The sequence below is a fragment of the Xenopus laevis genome, chromosome 1L (genome assembly GCF_017654675.1).
Source record: "Xenopus laevis strain J_2021 chromosome 1L, Xenopus_laevis_v10.1, whole genome shotgun sequence".
In the NCBI taxonomy this organism is placed as follows: Eukaryota; Metazoa; Chordata; class Amphibia; order Anura; family Pipidae; genus Xenopus; species Xenopus laevis.
Window position 1 is genome coordinate 46,902,884 of NC_054371.1, and position 22,308 is coordinate 46,925,191.

General features: G+C 38.7%; 2 protein-coding genes across 3 annotated transcripts in view; one reads left to right on the forward strand and one right to left on the reverse strand.

Moving 5' to 3' along the window:
• Positions 1 to 10,997, forward strand: part of LOC108698714 (EF-hand calcium-binding domain-containing protein 6) — a 61,527-nt gene extending 50,530 nt beyond the window's left edge. Inside the window, exons 15-19 of one of the 2 annotated variants that reach the window (XM_041589054.1) lie at positions 367 to 491; positions 1,084 to 1,327; positions 1,892 to 2,064; positions 3,439 to 3,601; positions 5,746 to 6,525. In XM_041589054.1, coding sequence (XP_041444988.1) covers positions 367 to 491; positions 1,084 to 1,327; positions 1,892 to 2,064; positions 3,439 to 3,601; positions 5,746 to 5,934 — 894 coding nt within the window. In that variant the 3' untranslated portion in view covers positions 5,935 to 6,525. Of the gene's footprint in view, positions 1 to 366; positions 492 to 1,083; positions 1,328 to 1,891; positions 2,065 to 3,438; positions 3,602 to 5,745; positions 6,526 to 10,607 lie in introns of those variants that run through there. The other variant, XM_018230424.2, reaches the window with a different exon arrangement.
• Positions 10,998 to 14,447: 3,450 nt separating this feature from the next.
• helt.L (helt bHLH transcription factor L homeolog) lies at positions 14,448 to 17,831 on the reverse strand. Its single transcript, XM_018230445.2, has 4 exons — positions 17,623 to 17,831; positions 16,756 to 16,860; positions 16,226 to 16,322; positions 14,448 to 15,731 (listed from the first exon to the last, which is right to left on the reverse strand). The coding sequence occupies exons 1-4, from the start codon at positions 17,695 to 17,697 to the stop codon at positions 15,250 to 15,252; spliced, it is 759 nt and encodes a 252-aa protein (XP_018085934.1). The 5' UTR covers positions 17,698 to 17,831; the 3' UTR covers positions 14,448 to 15,249.
• Between the last annotated feature and the right edge of the window lie 4,477 nt (positions 17,832 to 22,308).

Sequence of the window (22,308 nt, forward strand, 5' to 3'; positions counted from 1 at the left end):
TAACTGATCTCATGCCTGCACAGTATTTAAAGCCCCCCACGGACAGACTATTATTTACTAATGATATAATCAAATTGGATCGGGGAAATAACTGACACTAGAACTAACTGCCCAATTCATCATTCAGCAACTATGAAATGATGAACATTAAAATAATAATTTGGTTGGGGAGTCTGCATTAAATATCTAAAAAAACATCAGATAAAAATAGCGTGTTTAGAAAAAAATTTTATTAACCCTTCACATGTCAGATTCAAATAGATTTGGTTAGAACTATCTATGGCTCTGATACAGAAGTACAATAATACTACTGTATATGCAGTAATACGTTTCATCGCTCCTCTTATCTCTGCTTGTGTATTGAAGTTGTTCAAAATAATAAAAGGCCTCCTTCATAAAAACTATGCAGCGGTGGAGAAAGAATTTGAAGATTTGGATGAAATGAACTCACGACGTCTCACTCAGGAAAATATGTATTTACTTTTAAAGAGGTATGTAGAGTATGTGTCTTCAGTATAAATAAATGTGTGAATGTGTATATTACAAACTCTCCATTGGGCAGTAGTGATGGGCGAATTTGGGCCACTTCGCCGGAAAATTTGCGACTTTCCCGCGAAATTCGCGAAACTGCGAAAAAATTTCACGAAAAGGTGCCGGCGTTTTTGATGCCGGCGGCCGTTTTTGATGCCAGCCGGCCTCCAGCGGCCGTTTTTGATGCCAGCCAGCCGGCGGAATCCAATTTTTTTTAATGCCGGCGTATTTTCGCTGGTGAATTTTCACGGCAGTTTTGTATATTTATTCGCCACCGGTGAATCACGGGAATTCAAAGCAAATTTGCACCTGACGAATAAATTCACCCATCACTATTGGGCAGGTGTGGTTCAGTAATACTGCTGCCCATAAGTTGACCCGCTGGGGACAGTGAGGCTACTAACGGTGAGAGGGGGGGCCAAAACTATAACTTTAGTCTTTAGTCTTCTCCTGCACCTGTATGTTGTGAAAATAATATACATATTATAAATATTTTTAAGTTTACCTTTATTTTCCATTTTAATTATGATTTTCCTGTTTTATTTCACAAAGGTTTGATATCCAGCCTGCTGTCACTCGGGGAGAAATCCGTAAGCTTTGGAAAACATTCATCACCAATCAGGACAAAACCCTGGATTTCCTGGAGTTTGTGAGGCATTTTGGTTATTCACCCAAATCCGCCTGCTACCCCAATGCAAAAGTTAGCCCCCCAAAGAAAGGAGACGGGGATTTCAAGATTCGCTCTAAGAAGCTTAACTGTGATTCTGACATACTTATAGATAGCGTTCGGGCCAAGGTAATGTCAGAGAATTTTGCAAAATTATTACTTGGTAGTCAGATATCTGTGATTTTTTATTTCAAGAAAGTTTTGAATTTGGCTATTTCACGTTTTACAGGACCATTTCCAAAATGCAGAATCATAAATTGAACCCTCATTGTATGGCTAAGGGACAGGCGCTAGTTAGCATGAATGAATCTTATATTGTAGAACAGTGCTGCTCAGTTTTTTTCATGTAGGGATAACTAGGATAACTATAAAGTAAACCTAATAAAGGGGGCTTATTCATATTTAAATGATTGTATACTACACTACAACGTATAAAAAGCCCTCTGGCCTTCATTTGGATTCATGATATAAAGACATATCTACAAATGAAAGATAACGGTGAGATTTCAGATGTTCTAATTAAAATAAATATATACTGAATATATTAGGGCACAAAAGCAACAAGCTGATTCTGACTTTTTGCACATTTCATGTATTTTTCTACCCCACCCCCCACCAAAGTCGCCTGTCTTTCTTGCTGGCCTGTTGTTTATTTGCCTTAGTTCTATTCATATGTCCAAGTGTCAATTGTAGGTGGAGTACCTGTGGGATGACTTGCAGAGAGAATTTGTAGACCTTGATCCATACCGCACAGGATTTGTCAGTAAAGAAGAATTTAAGGATATTCTAACTGAGCTGTGTATACATCTGAATGAATACGAGCGTGAGATGTTGGCAAAAAAATTTGAATCCAATGCGGATGGACGGTAAGTCAACACTCAACTTTCATTGTGTATGTATCTCTTTCTGTATTTATAAGAAAAGTTGTAAGCTCTATGGACTCCTCTTTAGCACTTACTGACACTGACACCAGAAATTAAACCATTTTTACATCTATCATATTACTGGCTTTGTTTGCTACTTATAATTTTAGTCAAAAAGTATTTACTCAAAGCTTTTACATTACCTTTCTGACTCCCCGTGTTCATCTATAAGGGGGCTGCCATATTTCTGCAGCAGGAGTCCGTTAGCATTAGAAACTTTTACTGACAGGCTGAGATGGGACAGTTAGTTTGGCAAAACAGTCGGGTTTAGGAACTTCAACTAACAATTACTTACAATTACAAAAACAGACCTCTCAGCCACAAATGATCAGGTTGCTTTTAATGTACATTCATATTTTAAAAAGTAGTTTTTAGCATCAGTATCACGTTAAACTGGCCATACATGGTAAGATCTGCTCCTTTTGCTAGTGTGGATCTTTACCCAATATGCCCAACATTATTTCGCCCCTCTGCAATTTTATTGGCCTATATTTTAATATTCAATACAAATGCATTGTATTAATTTATATTCTATTATTGTACTGAGCCTTTTTGCTCTATTACATAACAGTGAATGTGCAACAAAGAAAGTCTAAACTTTCTATAATAGATAGTAATGAAATATTAAGGGCAGGGGCGTAACTACAGAGGAAGCAGACCCTGCGGCTGCAGGGGGGCCCAAGAGGCATAGGGGGCACCATAAGGCTCTAATTAATTAGGAATTTTAATATATATTGTTAATACAGGGCAACCACTGGATATTTTGGGAGCCCTAAAATTATTTTGCTGTGGGGCCCAGTAACATCTAGTTACGCCACTGATTAAGGGTGCTATACCTGCTTTGTAACTGTTCAAATCCAAGTGTTTTTTAAAAGCTAATCATAAAAATTCATCATATGATTAACAAACACATTTATACATATTTTTATACAACATATTTACAAGTTTTTACTAAGTGCACAATACAAAAAGCCACCCTAAGTATAAGTACAGAAAAATGGAGACAGAGAGGTTACTCACCTAAAACATCATGAACCCAATTAGAAAAATCAACCTCAATCTCACTCTCCAAATCCTCAAAAGGAAAAAAACTTTGCAGGAGGTAAAGTAGGCAGAGGTGCTGAAGACTTTGGTTCCAGGCATCCTAAGGGTTGTTGAAACTATTATGTTGGACTCTGCTATGCCCGGCTAAAATGTCCTTCTTACTGAGACCCATATCCAACAAGATAATAACATTCTGACTGTACAACTCTGTGCTACAATTTCTAAGTATAACTGGACTATTTCTTCAGCCAACTAATATGAACTCTTGTGCAGGGTGTCTTATACTGAATTCCTGAAACCTTTCATAACAAGACGACAAGTATGGAAGACAAAAACCAACATGGAGGCTGTTATGCAGAGCTCCCGGGAAGATGCAAATCCTTCCGAAACTTATCCTGCTGGACTAGAGTCTCTGACATCCAGGATGAAGGAAAAGGTATTACTCACTAGACAAGAGCACTGTCTCTTTTTGTGTTACTTTGTTTTTTTGTGTCCGTCCAGTTACTTACATATTTCTTTCAATATTGTTAGGATTTTGTTTATTCTTTGGTCACCTTTCTAGTCTACAGATGTTGGTTGTATCCACTGGGCTCTTAGGGTTCATTTTTTAAACGTTTTGTTGTGCAAAGTAGTTCTATGCATTCACCACTTGGAAAACCATAAGTTAAACAATCTCATGTTTCCCAGTGAATGAAGATAAGTGCTGATTGCAATATAGATTGAACAAAACCCATTGGGAGACATCAGTTAACTCTAACGTTGTCATGCAGTGAGTGCATAAAAACAACTCCCATGGCAAACGTATTTAAATAACACACAGCCATGTATACGATTTTTATTATACAAGATGCTACAAATACTCTAAGTAGAAGAAAAGCTTAGAGGCATCATAATAACAGAGGATGCTGGAGATACAGGGCTTAACTTTTGTCCAGCTCATAGATCTTCAGCCACACAGGATATGACAACACAGATAAAGATATTACCTAATACTATAATTACCATAATACTATATACAGTACCTATATCTATATGTGCACCACAAATACAGGTACATGCTTTGGGTTGTACTTATTAACATTGGAGACAAACATCACTGGTGATGTTGCCCATAACAACCAATCAATAATTAGATTTAAACAGTCACCTATAAGTTACAAAACATCTGCCGGTGATGAATGTCTCCAATGTTAATAAATAAGCCCCGTTGTGTATATACATATATATATATAGAAATCCAAAGGATCCGCACTCACAGGTCTTATGCGTAAAAAAAAGTTTTTATTGCAAAGCTTACAGCCTAACGTTTCGGCCTCCTCCGAGGCCTTTCTCAAAATGTCTTGGTCACATACAGGAAAGCATTATATACATAAATTGGCGGGAAACTACAATGATGATGTCATGTCATGATTAACATAACGAGATAATTAATGTTCATACGTGAAATCCCACTATATACATATTATACCATTGATGTATTAATATATTCTCATTATCACTTCCGAAATTCATTTGACCCAACAACTCATAGGTAAAGATAAAAACAGGTTAAAAACAAAACACAATGTAACCCATATATATATCCCAAGTTAAATTACTTTTTATACCCTGTTACAATGGTTTTAAGGGTTACTATGTTTCAAAATCTTTGAGGATGTAACTTTTATCCATGGTCACATTTCACTTGTAACAAGCTCAATAGAAAGCCCAATGCACTAAATTTGCCTACTCTTCAGTCGGTCTATATGTAGCGGTATTATAATCCCAGGGTCTTGCTCACCTCGCCCCCCTATTTTGGACAGTATTATCTTCCCATAGTGATGTAATATTTATTGTCTATATTATCTACTATTCCCCTAGGGACCTCCCAAAACCGCCCGTGTCACGATCACTATCAGTGTCAAGTATACTTATATTTGTAAAGGATGTATATACAAAATTAGTTTCCTCGTTTCTTTGGCTTTAACCCCCTCAGTACTAGCCCATGTGATGTATATACAAAATTAGTTTCCTCATTTCTTTGGCTTTAACCCCCTCAGTACTAGCCCATGTGTTACTTCCCAGTGATATAGTAGGATATAAATTTCCATACATAAATCTAACTGATGTGGTGATATTGTAGATTTAAATAAATTATAAAGTTCATTCAAATAATAATATACAGGTGCCCATAAATAAATCCCATTACTATGTGAATAAATATAAGAAATAAATACACTTATATATAAAAATACTAAATGTAAGGATCAATAAAAATAAACATACATTTACGTGAGCTACATTCCGTGATAAAACATACAAGTATTAATTCATATATAAAAAATCCTATAAATCAAAATTCAAGTTCATATTGTGCAAAAATCCTCTAAGACTTGAGGTAATCAATGCGAATAACCCATATTTCAAGGTTCATTGCACGGGTCCAAGTAACCTAGGTACTGCGAGATCCATGATCCGTCTCTAGAGCAAACAGGTAGTATGTTGAAACAAGCATGTTCATATACGAGGAAGACTCTGCGATCCCTACAATCGGCTCACCTGCATCCATCTTAAATTAATGCATTGAGTGATCCCTTACAGGACCGGACCCTCTCCAAACGGCTCCCATATCGGTTCGACAATTTAGACACCCACCTGCGGCATTTCCCTGAATCTGCAGACATGAAGGAGCAAAGAACACAAAAGCGCCCTATCAGAGTGGCGCTTCAGCTATCCTCACCCAGTTCTTGCAAACTTCTCGCTCCACACACATGGCGCGTCTCCGGCTAACCCCGAGTTACACAGCGAGCGTCAGGGCCCGACAATATGGCAAACCCCGAGGCGCTCCCCATTGCGGGGCCGAAGATCACTTGCTCACCGCCAGTATGGATAATTGGTAGTCACTTGTGCAGGGAAGATTCTCCGCCGGTGTGGATAATGGGTAATCACTTGTGTAGGGAGGGTTCTCCACCATGTGGATCAGGGGAAGTCACTTGTGCAGGGAAGGTGCTCCGCCGATGTGAATAATAGGTAAACACTTGTGGAGGGAGGGTTCCATTTACCGCTACCCAGCAGATGTATGCGACCAGCCAATTTTCTCCCAATCATGGATGGCTCTGCGGCGTATAGTGAAGCTTTTCATCGGCAATCTTTATTGAGCACAATCTGGCTCAATCATACAGTAGACCATGGATGTTGATCACGGGAATGGCAATAACATCGTTTCATGTTGCTTTTCTCATCGTTAGATATGATATATGCTCACCGTCCTTACTAACATAGAGATAAACTTGTAACACGGGTGCAAGGCTTAAATTTTTTCACAAACAGCACCATAGAAAGCCAGCACTCTCGAATAAAAAGTTCATATGCCTGGGTGCAGTATCAAAAATATTATCCACAGAAATCCAAAGGATCCGCACTCACAGGTCTTATGCGTAAAAAAAAAGTTTTTATTGCAAAGCTTACAGCCTAACGTTTCGGCCGCCTCCGAGGCCTTTCTCAAAGTGTCTTGGTCACATACAGGAAAGCATTATATACATAAATTGGCGGGAAACTACAATGATGATGTCATGTCATGATTAACATAACGAGATAATTAATGTTCATACGTGAAATCCCACTATATACATATTATACCTCCCAAAACCGCCCGTGTCACGATCACTATCAGTGTCAAGTATAAATTTTGTATATACATCCTTTACAAATATAAGTATACTTGACACTGATAGTGATCGTGACACGGGCGGTTTTGGGAGGTCCCTAGGGGAATAGTAGATAATATAGACAATAAATATTACATCACTATGGGAAGATAATACTGTCCAAAATAGGGGGGCGAGGTGAGCAAGACCCTGGGATTATAATACCGCTACATATAGACCGACTGAAGAGTAGGCAAATTTAGTGCATTGGGCTTTCTATTGAGCTTGTTACAAGTGAAATGTGACCATGGATAAAAGTTACATCCTCAAAGATTTTGAAACATAGTAACCCTTAAAACCATTGTAACAGGGTATAAAAAGTAATTTAACTTGGGATATATATATGGGTTACATTGTGTTTTGTTTTTAACCTGTTTTTATCTTTACCTATGAGTTGTTGGGCCAAATGAATTTCGGAAGTGATAATGAGAATATATTAATACATCAATGGTATAATATGTATATAGTGGGATTTCACGTATGAACATTAATTATCTCGTTATGTTAATCATGACATGACATCATCATTGTAGTTTCCCGCCAATTTATGTATATAATGCTTTCCTGTATGTGACCAAGACACTTTGAGAAAGGCCTCGGAGGAGGCCGAAACGTTAGGCTGTAAGCTTTGCAATAAAAACTTTTTTTTTACGCATAAGACCTGTGAGTGCGGATCCTTTGGATTTCTGTGGATAATATTTTTGATACTGCACCCAGGCATATGAACTTTTTATTCGAGAGTGCTGGCTTTCTATGGTGCCATATATATATATATATATATATATATATATTGGGGTTTTTTGCCTTCTTGGCATGTCATGGGGCTTTTTGAGTTTGTCTATCCACCTGTTTTGATTTAGGCAGTGGTAATCCAGACGAAGAAAGCCTGAGTATGGCCCTGGCTGCCTCCACGTGCATATTTATGACGGAGCAGAATGAAATACTTGAAATGGGCATGCATAAATCTGTCTAAACAAAAGTACTGTACCTGCTGCAGATTAGGAAACCAGTATTCTTTAGCACTGCCAGATGAGCGCAGGGTTTGTATCAATAAAAGGAAGAAAGATATGAGATTTTGTCGATTTGCATTAGGATTCTGCCTCTATTACGTGCATGGCTACCCAAGCATGAAATAACAAACAGCGTGTGCTGAAAAGAAGCCAATGCATTACCCCGACTGAGGCAGAGGCTTCATTCAAAGGGCCATGTATAACCCCATGTTAACCCTTGTACAGCTAGAAGAGGTCACACTGTGATCCAGTGATTTGTTTTCTGGAGCAGCTATAACATAAATACACTAATGGTTAAACGTTTTTACATCTAACAACAAACAAACATGCATAACAATATGACGTGGGCCTGGGTGCAAGCATACGTGCAAATTTTAATATTTCGCACCACCGGGTGCCCAATTGATGCGCAGGTGTCACACTTCTCCAGTAGTTCCTAGTGTTCATTGTCACTTTCTTCCAGGCTGTTGAGCTGGTTCTCATTGTATTGGATAGTTATGTTATGTGGTGAAAAAACTTGGAATGCGGCTAAATATTAACTGCCCCTTCCACTCAAAACATTTTAATCCAAGTTTTAATTCAAATGAATATCATATTAAAATAAAATGCAAGAAGATGAGTTGCTGGGTTATGTGAGACTCATGGCAAGTGTTTTTAATCATTTGATTGATTTTAAGAAATCTTGTGAGGCAACTTTGGTCTACGTAGGAAAAAACAGAAACAGTTTTACGTATGGGAGTCTCCCATTGACTTCCAGGCTAAATGAATGGGGAATTCCCTGTACAGGTATAGGATCGGTGTTCCGAAAACCCGTTATCCAAAAAGCTCTGAATTACGAAAAGGCCATCTACCATAGACTCCATTTTATCCAAATAATCCAAATTTTAAAAAATGATTTCCTTTTTCTCTGTAATAATCAAACAGTACCTTGTACTTGATCCCAACTAAGATATAATTAATCCTTATTGGAAGCAAAATAAGCTTATGGGGGTTATTTAATGTTTACATGATTTTCTAGTAGACTTTAGGTATGAAGTTCCAAATTACTGAAATATCCATTATCCGGAAAACCCCAGGTTCCAAGCATTCTGGATAACAGGTCTCATACCTGTACTATTTTGTACATAATGAAAGAACAGAGAGAGATTTTCCATGTAGTACTGTCCACGTTCATGCTGGGTGTATAGACCAGTAGTACAAAGTAGGTTTATGAGGAAAATAAGCGGAGCTCACCCACTCGGCGTCTAGGAAGCACGTCTCCCCTCCAGCGCCATCCCGCGAGAACTCCACAGGCGCAAGCAATCCCAATTCACACAGTACAAGATGAGCTCAATCACTGCAGGCGCTCAGCCGGACAAAAAAAGGAACGTTTGATCTTCATCAAATATGGCTTTATTCACACAAACAATGTGACAAACAGTGGCAATCAAAGTGCAGTTAAGCCTACGCATTTCGTGCCCAGAACAAACGGCACTTCTTCAGAGCTAAATTCTTAGTAGGTGAACTCCCCTTTAAATACTGTGATGAATCCACCCCCTACACATATGGATGCAATTAATGATATATTATATATATAAATATTAATATTATACGTTTATAAAATACTATAAATTACTATTAAGTGTGTTTCAGTAGTGTGTGTTAAATGTGCAAAAACCGTGTATCATATATCTGTACTATCTCCAGTATATTAATAAATAGTATCTTCTCTTCACAACTGTTGATGTACAAAACAACATCCCACATTTGAAATGTGGGATGTTGTTTTGTACATTAACAGTTGTGAAGAGAAGATACTATTTATTAATATACTGGAGATAGTACAGATATATGATACACGGTTTTTGCACATTTAATACACACTACTGAAACACACTTAATAGTAATTTATAGTATTTTATAAACGTATAATATTAATATTTATATATGAGATAACTTGCACAATTGGTATTATTTAATCATTTATATTTATTTTTATTCTTAGCATGTATTCAATATATGCACGATTGAAGTGTTTTTTAATGATTGGGACTTTTTAAAGGTGTATTTTACTCATTTTATGCAAATATATCATTAATTGCATCCATATGTGTAGGGGGTGGATTCATCACAGTATTTAAAGGGGAGTTCACCTACTACGAATTTAGCTCTGAAGAAGTGCCGTTTGTTCTGGGCACGAAACGCGTATGCTTAACTGCACTTTGATTGACACTGTTTGTCACATTGTTTGCGTGAATAAAGCCATATTTGATGAAGATCAAACATTTCCTATTTTGTCCAGCTGAGCGCCTGCAGTGATTGAGCTCATCTTGTACTGTATAGACCAGTAGCAATAGAAAAGAAACATACTTAAAGGGTCAGTATACCCCTTGTTCAACATGAGTTCATTAAATAGGACTTGTCCTGAAGCATCCTTTGTGTCTATTGTTTTAATTATGAAAAATCTGTACATTTTCCTTCTAAATCTGTTAACCAAGTAGCTTGAAACTCTATTTCAGAAGTCAGCGCCAGGAGTGCAGAAAATGTAAACAGTTAGACAAGTGCAGCTTTTAATAACAATTGCATTTAGAAATAACATTAAAACCACTGAAAATATGCAGTGAATGGATAACAGAAATTACTTAGTATGACATTTTCTTGGGTGTCTCTAATTTTAAATAAGCCATTTAGTTGTAAAGCCCTATTGAGACTATGATGATTGACCCACCAGATACCCATGATACCATTGACTTTCTCTACCCTATAGCTGCAAGGAGAGTGGAGAACGCTTCGCAGAGCCTTCAGGAAGTTGGATATGGACAGCAGCGGGCACTTATCTCTACCTGAATTTAAGTCTGTCCTGAAACTGTGCAACTTTGTGCTTGATGAAGATGAAATTTATCAAATTATGTCCAAATATGACCAGAACATGGATGGGCGCATCAACTACAAGTCATTTCTGGAACACACGTGTAAAAATGGGCAGTCACGTGCCTCAAACACACCACTAGCGAGTACCGTCTGATTGCCATTCACTATATTTTTGTCAGTTTCTTTACAGATTTTGTTTCTTTCATATGTAATTTTCTGTAGGTCATTTTCAGACACTGTTATGGTCTCTCTGCAATAAATCACACAGTCTGTTTATCCTTTTCAATAAACTTTGTCTTCATTTCTTTCAACTTTTAGAATTGTGATTTTAAGTGGAAAAATATAGTATATGGGTATAAGAAACCCTAGCTGAAGCTGAGCAGAAACAACCTGAGAACTAAAGCTTAACTAAAGAAGTAGCTAGAAATGTTGTACATTATGTGTTGGGTTTCTGTACCAGCCCAAGGCAACCACAGCCCTTTAACAGTAAAGATCTGTGTCTCCAAAGATGCCCCAGTAGCTCCCCATCTTCTTTTCTACTGATTCACTGCACATGCTCTGTGCTGCTGTCACTTACTGAGCTTAGGGACTGACTCACAATATACAGTACAATTGCTCCAACTGTGCATGCGCTGCCACGCCGGTCTCATTCCGAAGATTTCCGAAGAGAAGAAGATGGCGCCCATGAACTCCGATGTCTGAATCTGCACCGAGGGATAAGTTAAACATTAGGGGCATTTGCCCAGGGTAACACTTGGAGGGAGGAGGGAGGGGGGGCTATGTAGGGTAGGGGGGTAAGGCTTTTTTAACTTTAGGGTTGAATTCTCCTTTAAAGCCAGTGGCTGACACAGAAGCACCTGCACCTTCCTGATGAGAGTCCCAGTGGTTCTGGGATAGACTTTGCAGTGTGTTTGGTGCATGGGGATCTATTTGTTCAATAACGCATGGGAGCACAAGTGAGCTCTGTATTAAGATGAGGACAGTTGTCCTATCGAGATTTCAAGACTCCCGCTTTGCGCAAAGGCAACCAAGTAGCTTTGTTCCACAAACCAGTAGAGACCCTTTGATTTCATGGGGATGATTATATTTATTCCTGTCTACTCAAGGGTGAAGCCTAAGGAACAAGGGATTGTCCCATTCAGGGCTTTCCAAATGAATTAGCTCAAGAATAAAAAAAAAAACACCACAAGCATTCTCTCTTTTTGTCAATGTGTGATTGGATCTCGGCCCTATACAACTTACTTAAAGAAAAGTGAAAAAAAGGAATTGGGAGATATTAATTCATGCATTGTGGGAGAAGGGAAAACATGTTTAAGTCACAATGTGGTCTGAATCAGCTAAGCTGATTTGACATTTTTAATCTTTAAGGAAAGTCTAAACTGTTTAATGCCGACTTTTGCCCAAGACCGGAGACTGGGTTATAGTTTACTGACTATAGTGTGACTTGAAGTAATACTATACAGTAACCCAATCCTTGTGATTTAGACGATAACTCACAAAATATATCCAAGTCGTCTAATCTGCTTGATTTGCTGCTAACTAGCTTAGTACTATGCTACTCTATGGAATGCTGAAATCTGATTGGTCAGATAAATTGTAAAGGGTCATGTTTTGTGATCATGATGTCAACAAAAATAAAGTTTTGTTGTATTCTGTGTCTAAATGATTGGTGAGTGGTAACATGAAATATTGTAACAGCACTGATGGCCCAATGTATGCAGGGCAATTGCTCGTGAGAACCCGGTTTCTGAACAAAAAGTAGCAGCTGGCCTAGTCCTGGATAAGAGGATGGCCGCTGACAAGTTTTGTTGGATTTGTTCATACTGTGCCTGAATGCATAAAGAACCAACAAAAGGATAAACTTCCATCTGAAACAAATTTCAGAATGCGACTTATAAGAACTGGAGAATGATAATGCAGTTCTGCCCCAGTTAAAACTCTATTAACAATTATTTTTCAACAAACTGTGTATAGGTATATAGGGTGCTATCCCTCAGATATAGGGTGCTATCCCTCAGATATGCCGGGCCATGTAGCCAGAACAGCTACATACATAATGACATGTCGGGGCAGAAAAAAAATGTTCCTAAATGATGGTACTTTAGTGACTGAGCACATTTCTCTACAGTATTAGGCAATATAGTGGTCTGAGTATGATCCTGTCGTTTTGCAATATAATGCAGTGTACAGTATAGAATTCACCAGCACACTGTTTTGTGGGTTATATAAAACCTATTTTAGTGTTTAATTCTCCTTTAAGGGAATATTAATATTCCGGTGTCCGTTTATATTATATCATCCCAATTTCTCTCTGTTTAGTTGCTCAGTACATATGCTTCAACTTGGCTACACTCACCATCTGGGATTTATGTTTATACAGTGATTATAAATATTCTTATTGTTCATTAGTCTGCATTCTGCTTCCTACATAACTCAGTCGGCTCCTTTCATTTCTCCCCAACATACTCTTTAGGAGCTATGAATGAGCGCAAGTGTAGTGTGCAATCTCAGACGAATTTTGCCCAAAATAATGCATTTTGAAGAATATTCCCCAAGATTTATTGATACCAAACAAGTTCAGTGTAAATTATTCAACTGATCTTGACATACAGCATGAAGTTACTACATTGGTGTCCAGGGAATCTGGAGCAAAGCTCTAAACATCCTGAATATGGTTCTACTGAAAGAAACAACACGAAAGTACAGGGACCATTTACAATGCTGCATTGCACATAGAAACGTGTGTCATTTTTCATGTTGGGGGGTAGCCTCCAGATATCACAAACATACAAGTACATCAGTGCTAGTGTTTTGTCTGCAGCAACGTAACTAGAGGGGGGCCCTAGCGCGGGACCCCCTCTGTACGTCCGGAACTGCGCAGAATTTGTGGCGCGCGAGCTGCCAGGGGGCCCTGAGGGGGTGCAGGCCCTGGCCCAATTGCACCCCTGCTCCCCTGGTAGTTACGCCACTGTTTGTCTGGGTTATGTTGCTGCATCAGGAACTAGACTACTGTATTTGGTAGTATTTAGGGGAAATATACTATAAATTCCAGGGGAAATATTTCTCTGGTCTTCAAAATATTCACCTTCCAACATGGCAATGATCCAAGGACCAAAGCAAACCGTGTGTGTGTGTGTGTGTGTGTGATCCAAGGACCAAAGCAAACCGTGAAAAAATGCCTTACCCTTTAAACAACACAGGGATTGTTTGTCCATATATTGCAATATATTTAAGCTGGCCAACTACATCAAAGTCATCCCATATCTGGTCAGTCCTATGCTCAATTTTCATCTGATTTTATACATACCTGAAACTTACTTACTGCTTTCAAGGTTAAAACTCCCAAATATTTGCCCTTTTATTGGCCACTGACCCTGTATAAACTATACCAAAAAATGGAACGTTGTGCTCAGAATTTTTAAAACCATTAAGCGGGGGTGCAATGAGGCTGTGACCACAAAACACATATAGACAAAGACAAGAGTCCTCTGCACTCAACCCATTAGCAATATATACCAGTTAGTTTAGGCTGGATTAGATCAATTGGAATACTTATGTGTAAAATGTATTGTTTTAGCATAGTCTATATTATTTAACATTTCTGATTAACGCCCATGCTGACAAGGATTCGGTAACTCTAACAAACACATATACCCTTATCATCCACATCTATTTAAATGTTTTTTTTACAGATGCCCATTTTGATTGGCAGTTTGAATAAAAATACCAGACCGGGTACAAATACAATAAGGAGTGTTTATTACAAATTGTACATATAAATATATGCAGTGTACAAAAGAAAACATACATGTCTCAATAAATTAATGACAGAATGAGAAGCTGTAAATATGTACATAGTGAAAAATGATGTAACATTTGGCACGAGCCAGCAATAGAAAAGGAGCCGCAATTTATCCTTATGGCAAGAGGGGCTTAAACGTTTTGTCAATGAAATAAGTGTAATTGTACTTTGACTCTAAATCCAGCACTTCTGCTTTAAGGTCACAGGCAACCTGTATACACATAAAGGAGCTTCAAACTCAGATGCTGGTGTAACTGACTTCATGGAATCAGAGTATATAGTCACAGACGGATTGCACATTTGGTTTTTTGTCTACAAATGATCAGTGTATTTACTAAGTTTTCAAAGAGCAAAACTCTTCCCTCATCTACCCCTCTCTCTCTCTCTATTGAGTGGGGGCTCGTTTGTTTAATGTGACAATTGGTTTGATATGGTACCTAACATTTTTTTTACTTAAAACTATATTTTTGCCGTAAAAAGGAAACAAATCTAACCTAGGAAATGGGAAGCTTTTTTTAGTGAGCCTTGTTGGACGAAGGAACAGACAGGAAGAAGAAATAGATAAAGAAATGACATACATTGGATTTTATGCAAAATTACTTGTTGTTGGTTGGATCATACGGAAGCTTCTCTCTCTCAGACAAAATTAAAAGATTATGGGAAGACTATGGGTTTAATAGCTGCTCCATGTCAGGAGTATTTTGTACAGTTCTCAAGCTCAGCTGATGGGTGCATGTCATATAACAGTAGGGTGCTGTGTGCTGTGCACCCCGAAGTTGCTGGTATGTGAATGTCCCAGAAAGTTGATGTAATGTCTGTCCAAGCTCTGCACTGGGGAGAAGAAGGTTCCATGTGCCGACTGCTGGGAAGGGCTGCATGCAAGAGACATTGCCGCTGGGCTGCCGAGATAATTGAGTGCGGGGCTTCTAGTGGTGCCATGCCATGAGAATGAGCCTCCTGAACATGGTGGAAAAGTAGAGTCTACAGGACTTGTATAGTCAGGGGGGGAATGAAGCTGACAAGACACATCAACCTCCTGCAAAGGGCTGAAGATGGGTTCGGTGGACAAGTGGGCTTTAGACTGCAGGAAGGCGACAATTCGTGCATATTTGTTATCCTTGGTCTCCATCCTCTCAACAGTTGTCAGATAGTGCACCAGGTTTTTCATGCACTCGTGGTAGCCATAATGGAAATAATTGGCAAATTCAGACAGGAGATCTGTTGTGAAACAGAGAAATTATTAAATAACTGAAAGATTATATGGCTACCTGATAACATATAAATCAGAGATCTGAAAACGTATAGCAAATCAGTTTTATTATAAGTGCGGGGAAAAAGAGACACAAACAATCACACTGTGCATTGAAATATTACAACCAGCCCAAAAAAGGAAGAACATGGATATTATTTTTCCTCATAAACAACAATGTACAGGGATGTTTTTGTGTTATTAAATTCCACATGAAATAATCTAGCCATAAATAGTAATGAATTCCATGTTTTTGGTCTATAGCACAAAATAATAAACAGTTTGAGGCATTTCCACTTATTTCAACTATTTAGCCTAGTGATTTTAACTTCCAGTCCTCCTGCCTCTTGTTTAACTACAGTTCCCATCAACCCCTTTCAGCCTTGTGGTTCCAATATGGCAGCTCTGGCCCAGGCCCAGTCAATGTCTAGCACAAGTGAAAGCAAAACAAACAAGAACTTGCCTTTGTCTCTGCCTCTTGGCAAATCCGTAGCGTGTAAAGCTCTCAGGTACTGAACTGTCATCTCCAGTATTTCAGCTTTTTCCAGTTTCCCTGAGTTCTGAAGATAAATATTTGTTTTAGCAATCACACCAAAAATACATAAAAATGATACAGATTTCAGTCGGTTGTTATACACATGTAAGTGATTAAGATGGATATTAACACAGCCAGCATTGGCCACAGTATCTCAAATGATTCATGGTAAAATGGTGTATTCAGGTGATTGTTTGCTGCCAAACACTATAAAGGAATGCGGAAAAAACGTAATAGTCATTTCTGTTATATTCTCAGCATTATAAGTAACAGTTACATGTTAAAGCGATAAATCACCCCACTAGTGTTTGCACCATTAGTTAAATAAAAATAGCATTGGGAAAAACAAGAGAAGAAACTGATACATAAGAAAAGCAGAAACATAAATTTGCCTTTGTAACTACAAGTCATGCACTAATAGAACTGGTCCCATAAGTACATAACATCATGGTACTGACCTGTTTAGCTAGAGCCATAGGCACAGTTTTGCCCAATTCACTGAGGCACCGGTTTATTCTGTCTCTCCTCCTTTTCTCTATGACTTTGTGGGAGACTGGAGCTCTCTGCAGAAACACAGGGGAAAAGACAAGCCATGTTAGTGCAATGGAAAAGACTGATGCAGGAGAGAATCATCTACTTGCCTATAACTTCCGGCACCCATTGTAAAAAACCTACAGTCGGGTGTATGCGCAGCAGATATACAGCAAGAAGGTCCTTAAAGTGGTAGCTCACCTTTTAGTTAACAGAATGACCAATTCTAGACAACTTTTCAATTGTTTTTATTACTTATTTTTTTTGTAGTTTTTTTAATTATTTGCCTCTTTCCAACTTTCAAATGGGGACCACTAACCCCCATCTAAAAACAAACGCTCTGTAAGGCTACAAATGTATTGTTATTGCTACTTTTTATTACTCGTCTTTCTACTCAGGCCTCTCCTATTTATATTCCTGTCTCTTATTTAAATCAGTGCATGTTTGCTAGGGTGATTTGGGCCCCAGCAACCAGATTGCTGAAATTGTAAACTGGAGAGCAGCTGCTTAAAAAAGCTACAAAAACAGTGCCAGAATATCACTCTCTATATCATGCTAAAAATTATTTTAAAGGTGAACAGCCCCTTTAAATTACAGAGCGCACTGAGGTATATCGTCAAGGCTGACAGCGTTCAATCGTGTTTAACGTGTGCTGGTGCTGAACTCTAGTTACACACTGATCCCCCCGGGTTGCAGAGGGCTGTAGATATTACAGAGACTTGTCCAATACAGAAAGACACAGCATCTCAGGACTGATAGACTGAAGCAGCAGGTCAATCACTCCAAATACTCACTCTCCTCTCCTTCACTCTCGCTGAAGCTCCGAGGGAGATACGATGAGGGGTCGATCCTAGCATTGCAATGTCCATGCTGTTGTCCGGCCGAATGTGATGCCTCTGCTGCTGCTGCTGTTGCTGCTTCTTTCCCACCGGGGCTCACTTTATAAAGCCATCGCTTGCAAGCCTTGTGCATTCACACTCCACTGAAGGGATTAGACACAGGCACAATGGGGAGGGGGAATGGTCAGAGGACAAACACAGAGGTAACTGGGGGCCAGCAGGGGGGAGCAACTCCCTTAATCCACCCGGCCCATGAGACAATCAACTGTCTAGAGAAAGATATATATATATATATCTGTCTGTCACTTATCTATATGTCTGTGTGCCTTTATTATCAAGGTCTTCTTCTGTCTCTAGATGTCTCTCTCGGTTTCTATGTATATATATATATTTTTATTCTTGTGTCTGTGATCTATTTGATGTATATTTGATGTGGCTCACCAAATATTCTTATCCGCTTGTCCCACGGGTTATCCTGTGCTTGATATCCCAATTGAGTCAATATGTAGAATTATGTTGTTGTGGGACAAATCCAAGGCAGCAAACGTGACTGCAATTTTCTTTATTGGGGAGTAGAGATACACAACATGTTTCGGGCAATGCCCTTTATCGAGTGTGAAGGAACATTCAAAAAACAAACTTTTAAAACCTCATGTGACCTATCACCTGCATCATGGGTAAATTGCTTAACGTTAACCATTTAGTGTCTATTATAAAGTGCATCGTGCAACAGGGGATTTTTAGTATAACACATATTATAAAGTGCATCGTGAGAAAGAGGTTTTTAGCGTGACCAGCAAAGCTTATCATAAAATTCTTTGTTGAGGTGCATCAGTAGAAGTTATTGTCATGGATCTCCTGTTGAACCATGAATGGGTGAGTCCAACTTAACAGGAGAATAAGTATATAGTGTTAGCTGTTAGCTTTTAATATGTAATAACATTGCAACACTGTTGCCTAAAAGAGTACAAATGTTAACTTATTGTTATCAATTCCACAACATAGTTACAAGAAGCAAGTGACTGGCTAGGCTTCATTGCAATTTGCTTATCTTTGTCACAGGTTAAGCGAACTATGCAGTTGCCTGGATTTTAATTGAATTTGTATATGGGTTTTTATTGGGTTACTAGCACGTTTTCACAGGGATTGGATTTTATGGACTATTTAATTCTACATGGTGTTCAACAATGAACTTTTTTTTGTATTTATTAACGTGTTTCAAATTATTATATGCAAAGATGCTATATTTGATGTCTAGTTTTTAACGATCTCTTCTACTGATGCACCTCAACAAAAACAAAGAATTATATGATAAACTTTGTTGGTCACGCTTAAAACCTCTTTCTCACGATGCACTTTATAATATGTGTTATACTGAAAAACATTAAATGGTTAACTTTAAGCAATTTACCCATGATGCAGGTGATAGGTCACATGAGGTTTTAAATGTTTGTTTTTTGAATGTTCCTTCACACTCGATAAAGGGCATCGCCTGAAACATTTTGGGGCAGAGATATCAAGGGTCGAATTTCGGAGTACAAAAAACTTCTAAATTCGACCATCGAATTGAAAAACTTCGAATTCGAATATTGAATTCAAAGTTTTCCCCCTGAATTTGGCAATCCTACGATCGAATAAAAATTGTTCGATCGAACGATTAAATTGTTCGAATCGAATGTTTCAAACGATTTTAGCGTACGATCGAAGGATTTTTATTCGATGTGTAAAGACTTGAAAAAGTTTGTAGAAGGTCCCCATAGGCTAACATAGCAATTCTGCAGGTTTAATTTGGCGAAGTATTGAAGTCTAAGAGATTGAACGATTTTTACTTCAAATTGAAGTCGAAGTAAATTCTAAGTCGTAGAAGCCTATTCGATGGTCAAAGTATCAAAAAATTACTTCGAATTTCGATTTTTTTTTTTTTACTTCGAAAATTCCCTCGAATTTACTTCGACCCTTGATAAATCTGCCCCGTTGTGTATCTCTACTCCCCAATAAAGAAAATTGCAGTCAAGTTTGTTGCCTTGGATTTGTCCCACAACAACATAATTCTACATATTGACAGCGCCGGATTCGCTGGGCGTGCGAGCGCCGAAGCACTGGGGAGCACAAGCGGCTGGGCGGCATGCTGCCCCCAAAAATGTGCCGCCCTAGGCCCGGGCCTATGTGGCCTCGCCACAAATCCGGGCCTACATATTGATCTCTCTATCTATATATGGGTGTTGTTATGTACAATATATGATCAAAATCATCTTCTGCCTCTAGATTTATGTCAGTTTCTATGTATATATTCAGGGTTGGACTGGGAGGCCCCACCGGGGCTGCTGTGCCGGGGCCCCTCTCTGCTGCACATTTGCTCCTCCACGCTTAAGCGCATGCATGCCGCCATGAGTGTGCGCATGTGCACCGCCGCACACACTTTGTTTTTCCTGCAACTGCCCGAAAAAGGGAGGTGGCGGCAGGAAAGAAGCCATCGGAATTGGGATCTGGGTGCGGATCTGGGTCCGGCGGCAGGCCTGGACTGAGAATTAAAATAGGCCCTGGCATTTCAGGTACATGGATTCCCAATATCCAATCAGCCCACACAGAGGCCCAAACAGCCCCACCAGCCCACTAAATAGTGACTTTCTATGGCACCTTATAGGAGCCCCTCTGGCATTTGCCAGAACCCACAGATTGCCAGTCCGGGCCTGGCCGGCGGGGCCCACGAGAGCCAGGGGCCCACCAGGTTTTTTCCCGGTGTCCTGCCGGCCCAGTGTGACCCTGTATATTTATATTCTTGTGTCTATGATCTCTCTATCTATACATATACATGGGTATTGTTATGAGCAATATATGGTTAAAAATACCCAGGGACTCCTCAGGTGGGATGCTCATTGGGGAAATTCATACTGTCTCAGGCATCAAGCCAGCACTTATTGATGGGGAGAGTGACGATAATAATAATAATAATAATAATTATGTATTTATATTGAGCTGCACACAAGCCTAACATTAATGGGGCTGTTCACCTTTGAGCTGAAAGAGAGTGAAATTCTGAGAGAATTTGCAACTGGTTTTCATTTTTAATTATTTGTGGATTTTGAATTACAGTAGAACCCCCATTTTAAGTTTTCCAGGGGACCAGGAAAAAAAATTGGGAAAATTTTAAATCAGGGAAATGGGTTAAAGTAACTTTTTCTTCAAATGTAAAATCTGGGAAAATTTTAAATCAGGGAAAGGGGTTAAAGTAACTTTTTCTTCAAGTCCTGAAATGATAGAAGCACAGGAGTCTGTTGTACTTTGAGATACAATATTTACTGTGTTAATAACAAGGGTTAAACACTGCAGTGTTAGAGGCACATTTATCAAGGGTCGAATTTCGAATTCATGTGAGTTTTTTAAAACTCCCATAAACTACTCTGAACTCGAAATTCAACTAATCAAAATTTATTATAAAAATCGAATTTTGAATTCGATTTAGATTTTTAAAACTCAATTTCAGTTTTTTTCTCTGAAAAAATGTTGAATGTCAGGAAGGCTGCAAACAACTCCAAATTGATTCCTGGATGTCTCCCATTGACTTAAACAGCAATTTGCCAGGTTTTAGGTGGCGAATAGTCAAATTTGAGTTCTTAAAGGGCCAGTGTATAATAAATCTCCTAAATTGAATTAGAATTTTTTGAAAAACTCGAATCGAATTTGAATAACTCCCTAGTTGAATTTAAGGTTATGCACTTTGGCAAAAATAATATAAATGCAAGTTATACACTAAATGGCAATGTGTTGGGAGTTTCCTTAAATGAAAAGGATCTAGGGGTCTTTGTAGATAACACGTTGTCTAATTCTGGGCAGTGTCATTCTGTGGCTACTAAAGCAAATAAAGTTCTGTCTTGCATAAAAAAGGGCATTAACTCAAGGGATGAAAACATAATTATGCCTCTTTATAGGTCCCTGGTAAGGCCTCATCTGGAGTATGCAGTGCAGTTTTGGACTCCAGTCCTTAAGAGGGATATAAATGAGCTGGAGAGAGTGCAGAGACGTGCAACTAAATTGGTTAGAGGGACGGAAGACTTAAATTATGAGGGTAGACTGTCACGGTTGGGGTTGTTTTCTCTGGAAAAAAGGCGCTTATGAGGGGACATGATTACACTTTACAAGTACATTAGAGGACATTATAGACAAATAGCAGGGGACCTTTTTACCCATAAAGAGGATCACCGTACCAGAGGCCACCCCTTTAGACTAGAAGAAAAGAACTTTCATTTGAAGCAACGTAGAGGGTTCTTCACAGTCAGGACAGTGAGGTTGTGGAATGCACTGCCGGGTGATGTTGTGATGGCTGATTCAGTTAATGCCTTTAAGAATGGCTTGGATGATTTTTTGGACAGACATAATATTAAAGGCTATTGTGATACTAAACTCTATAGTTAATATAGGTATGGGTATATAGAATTTTAATTAAAAGTAGGGAGGGGTGTGTGTATGGATGCTGGGTTTTCATTTGGAGGGGTTGAACTTGATGGACTTTGTCTTTTTTCAACCCAATTTAACTATGTAACTATGTAACTATGTAACAGTTTAGACCATAAAAAACTTGAAAATTCGAATTTCGAATTTGAATTTTCAATTCGACCCTTGATAAATCTGCCCCTTAATGTT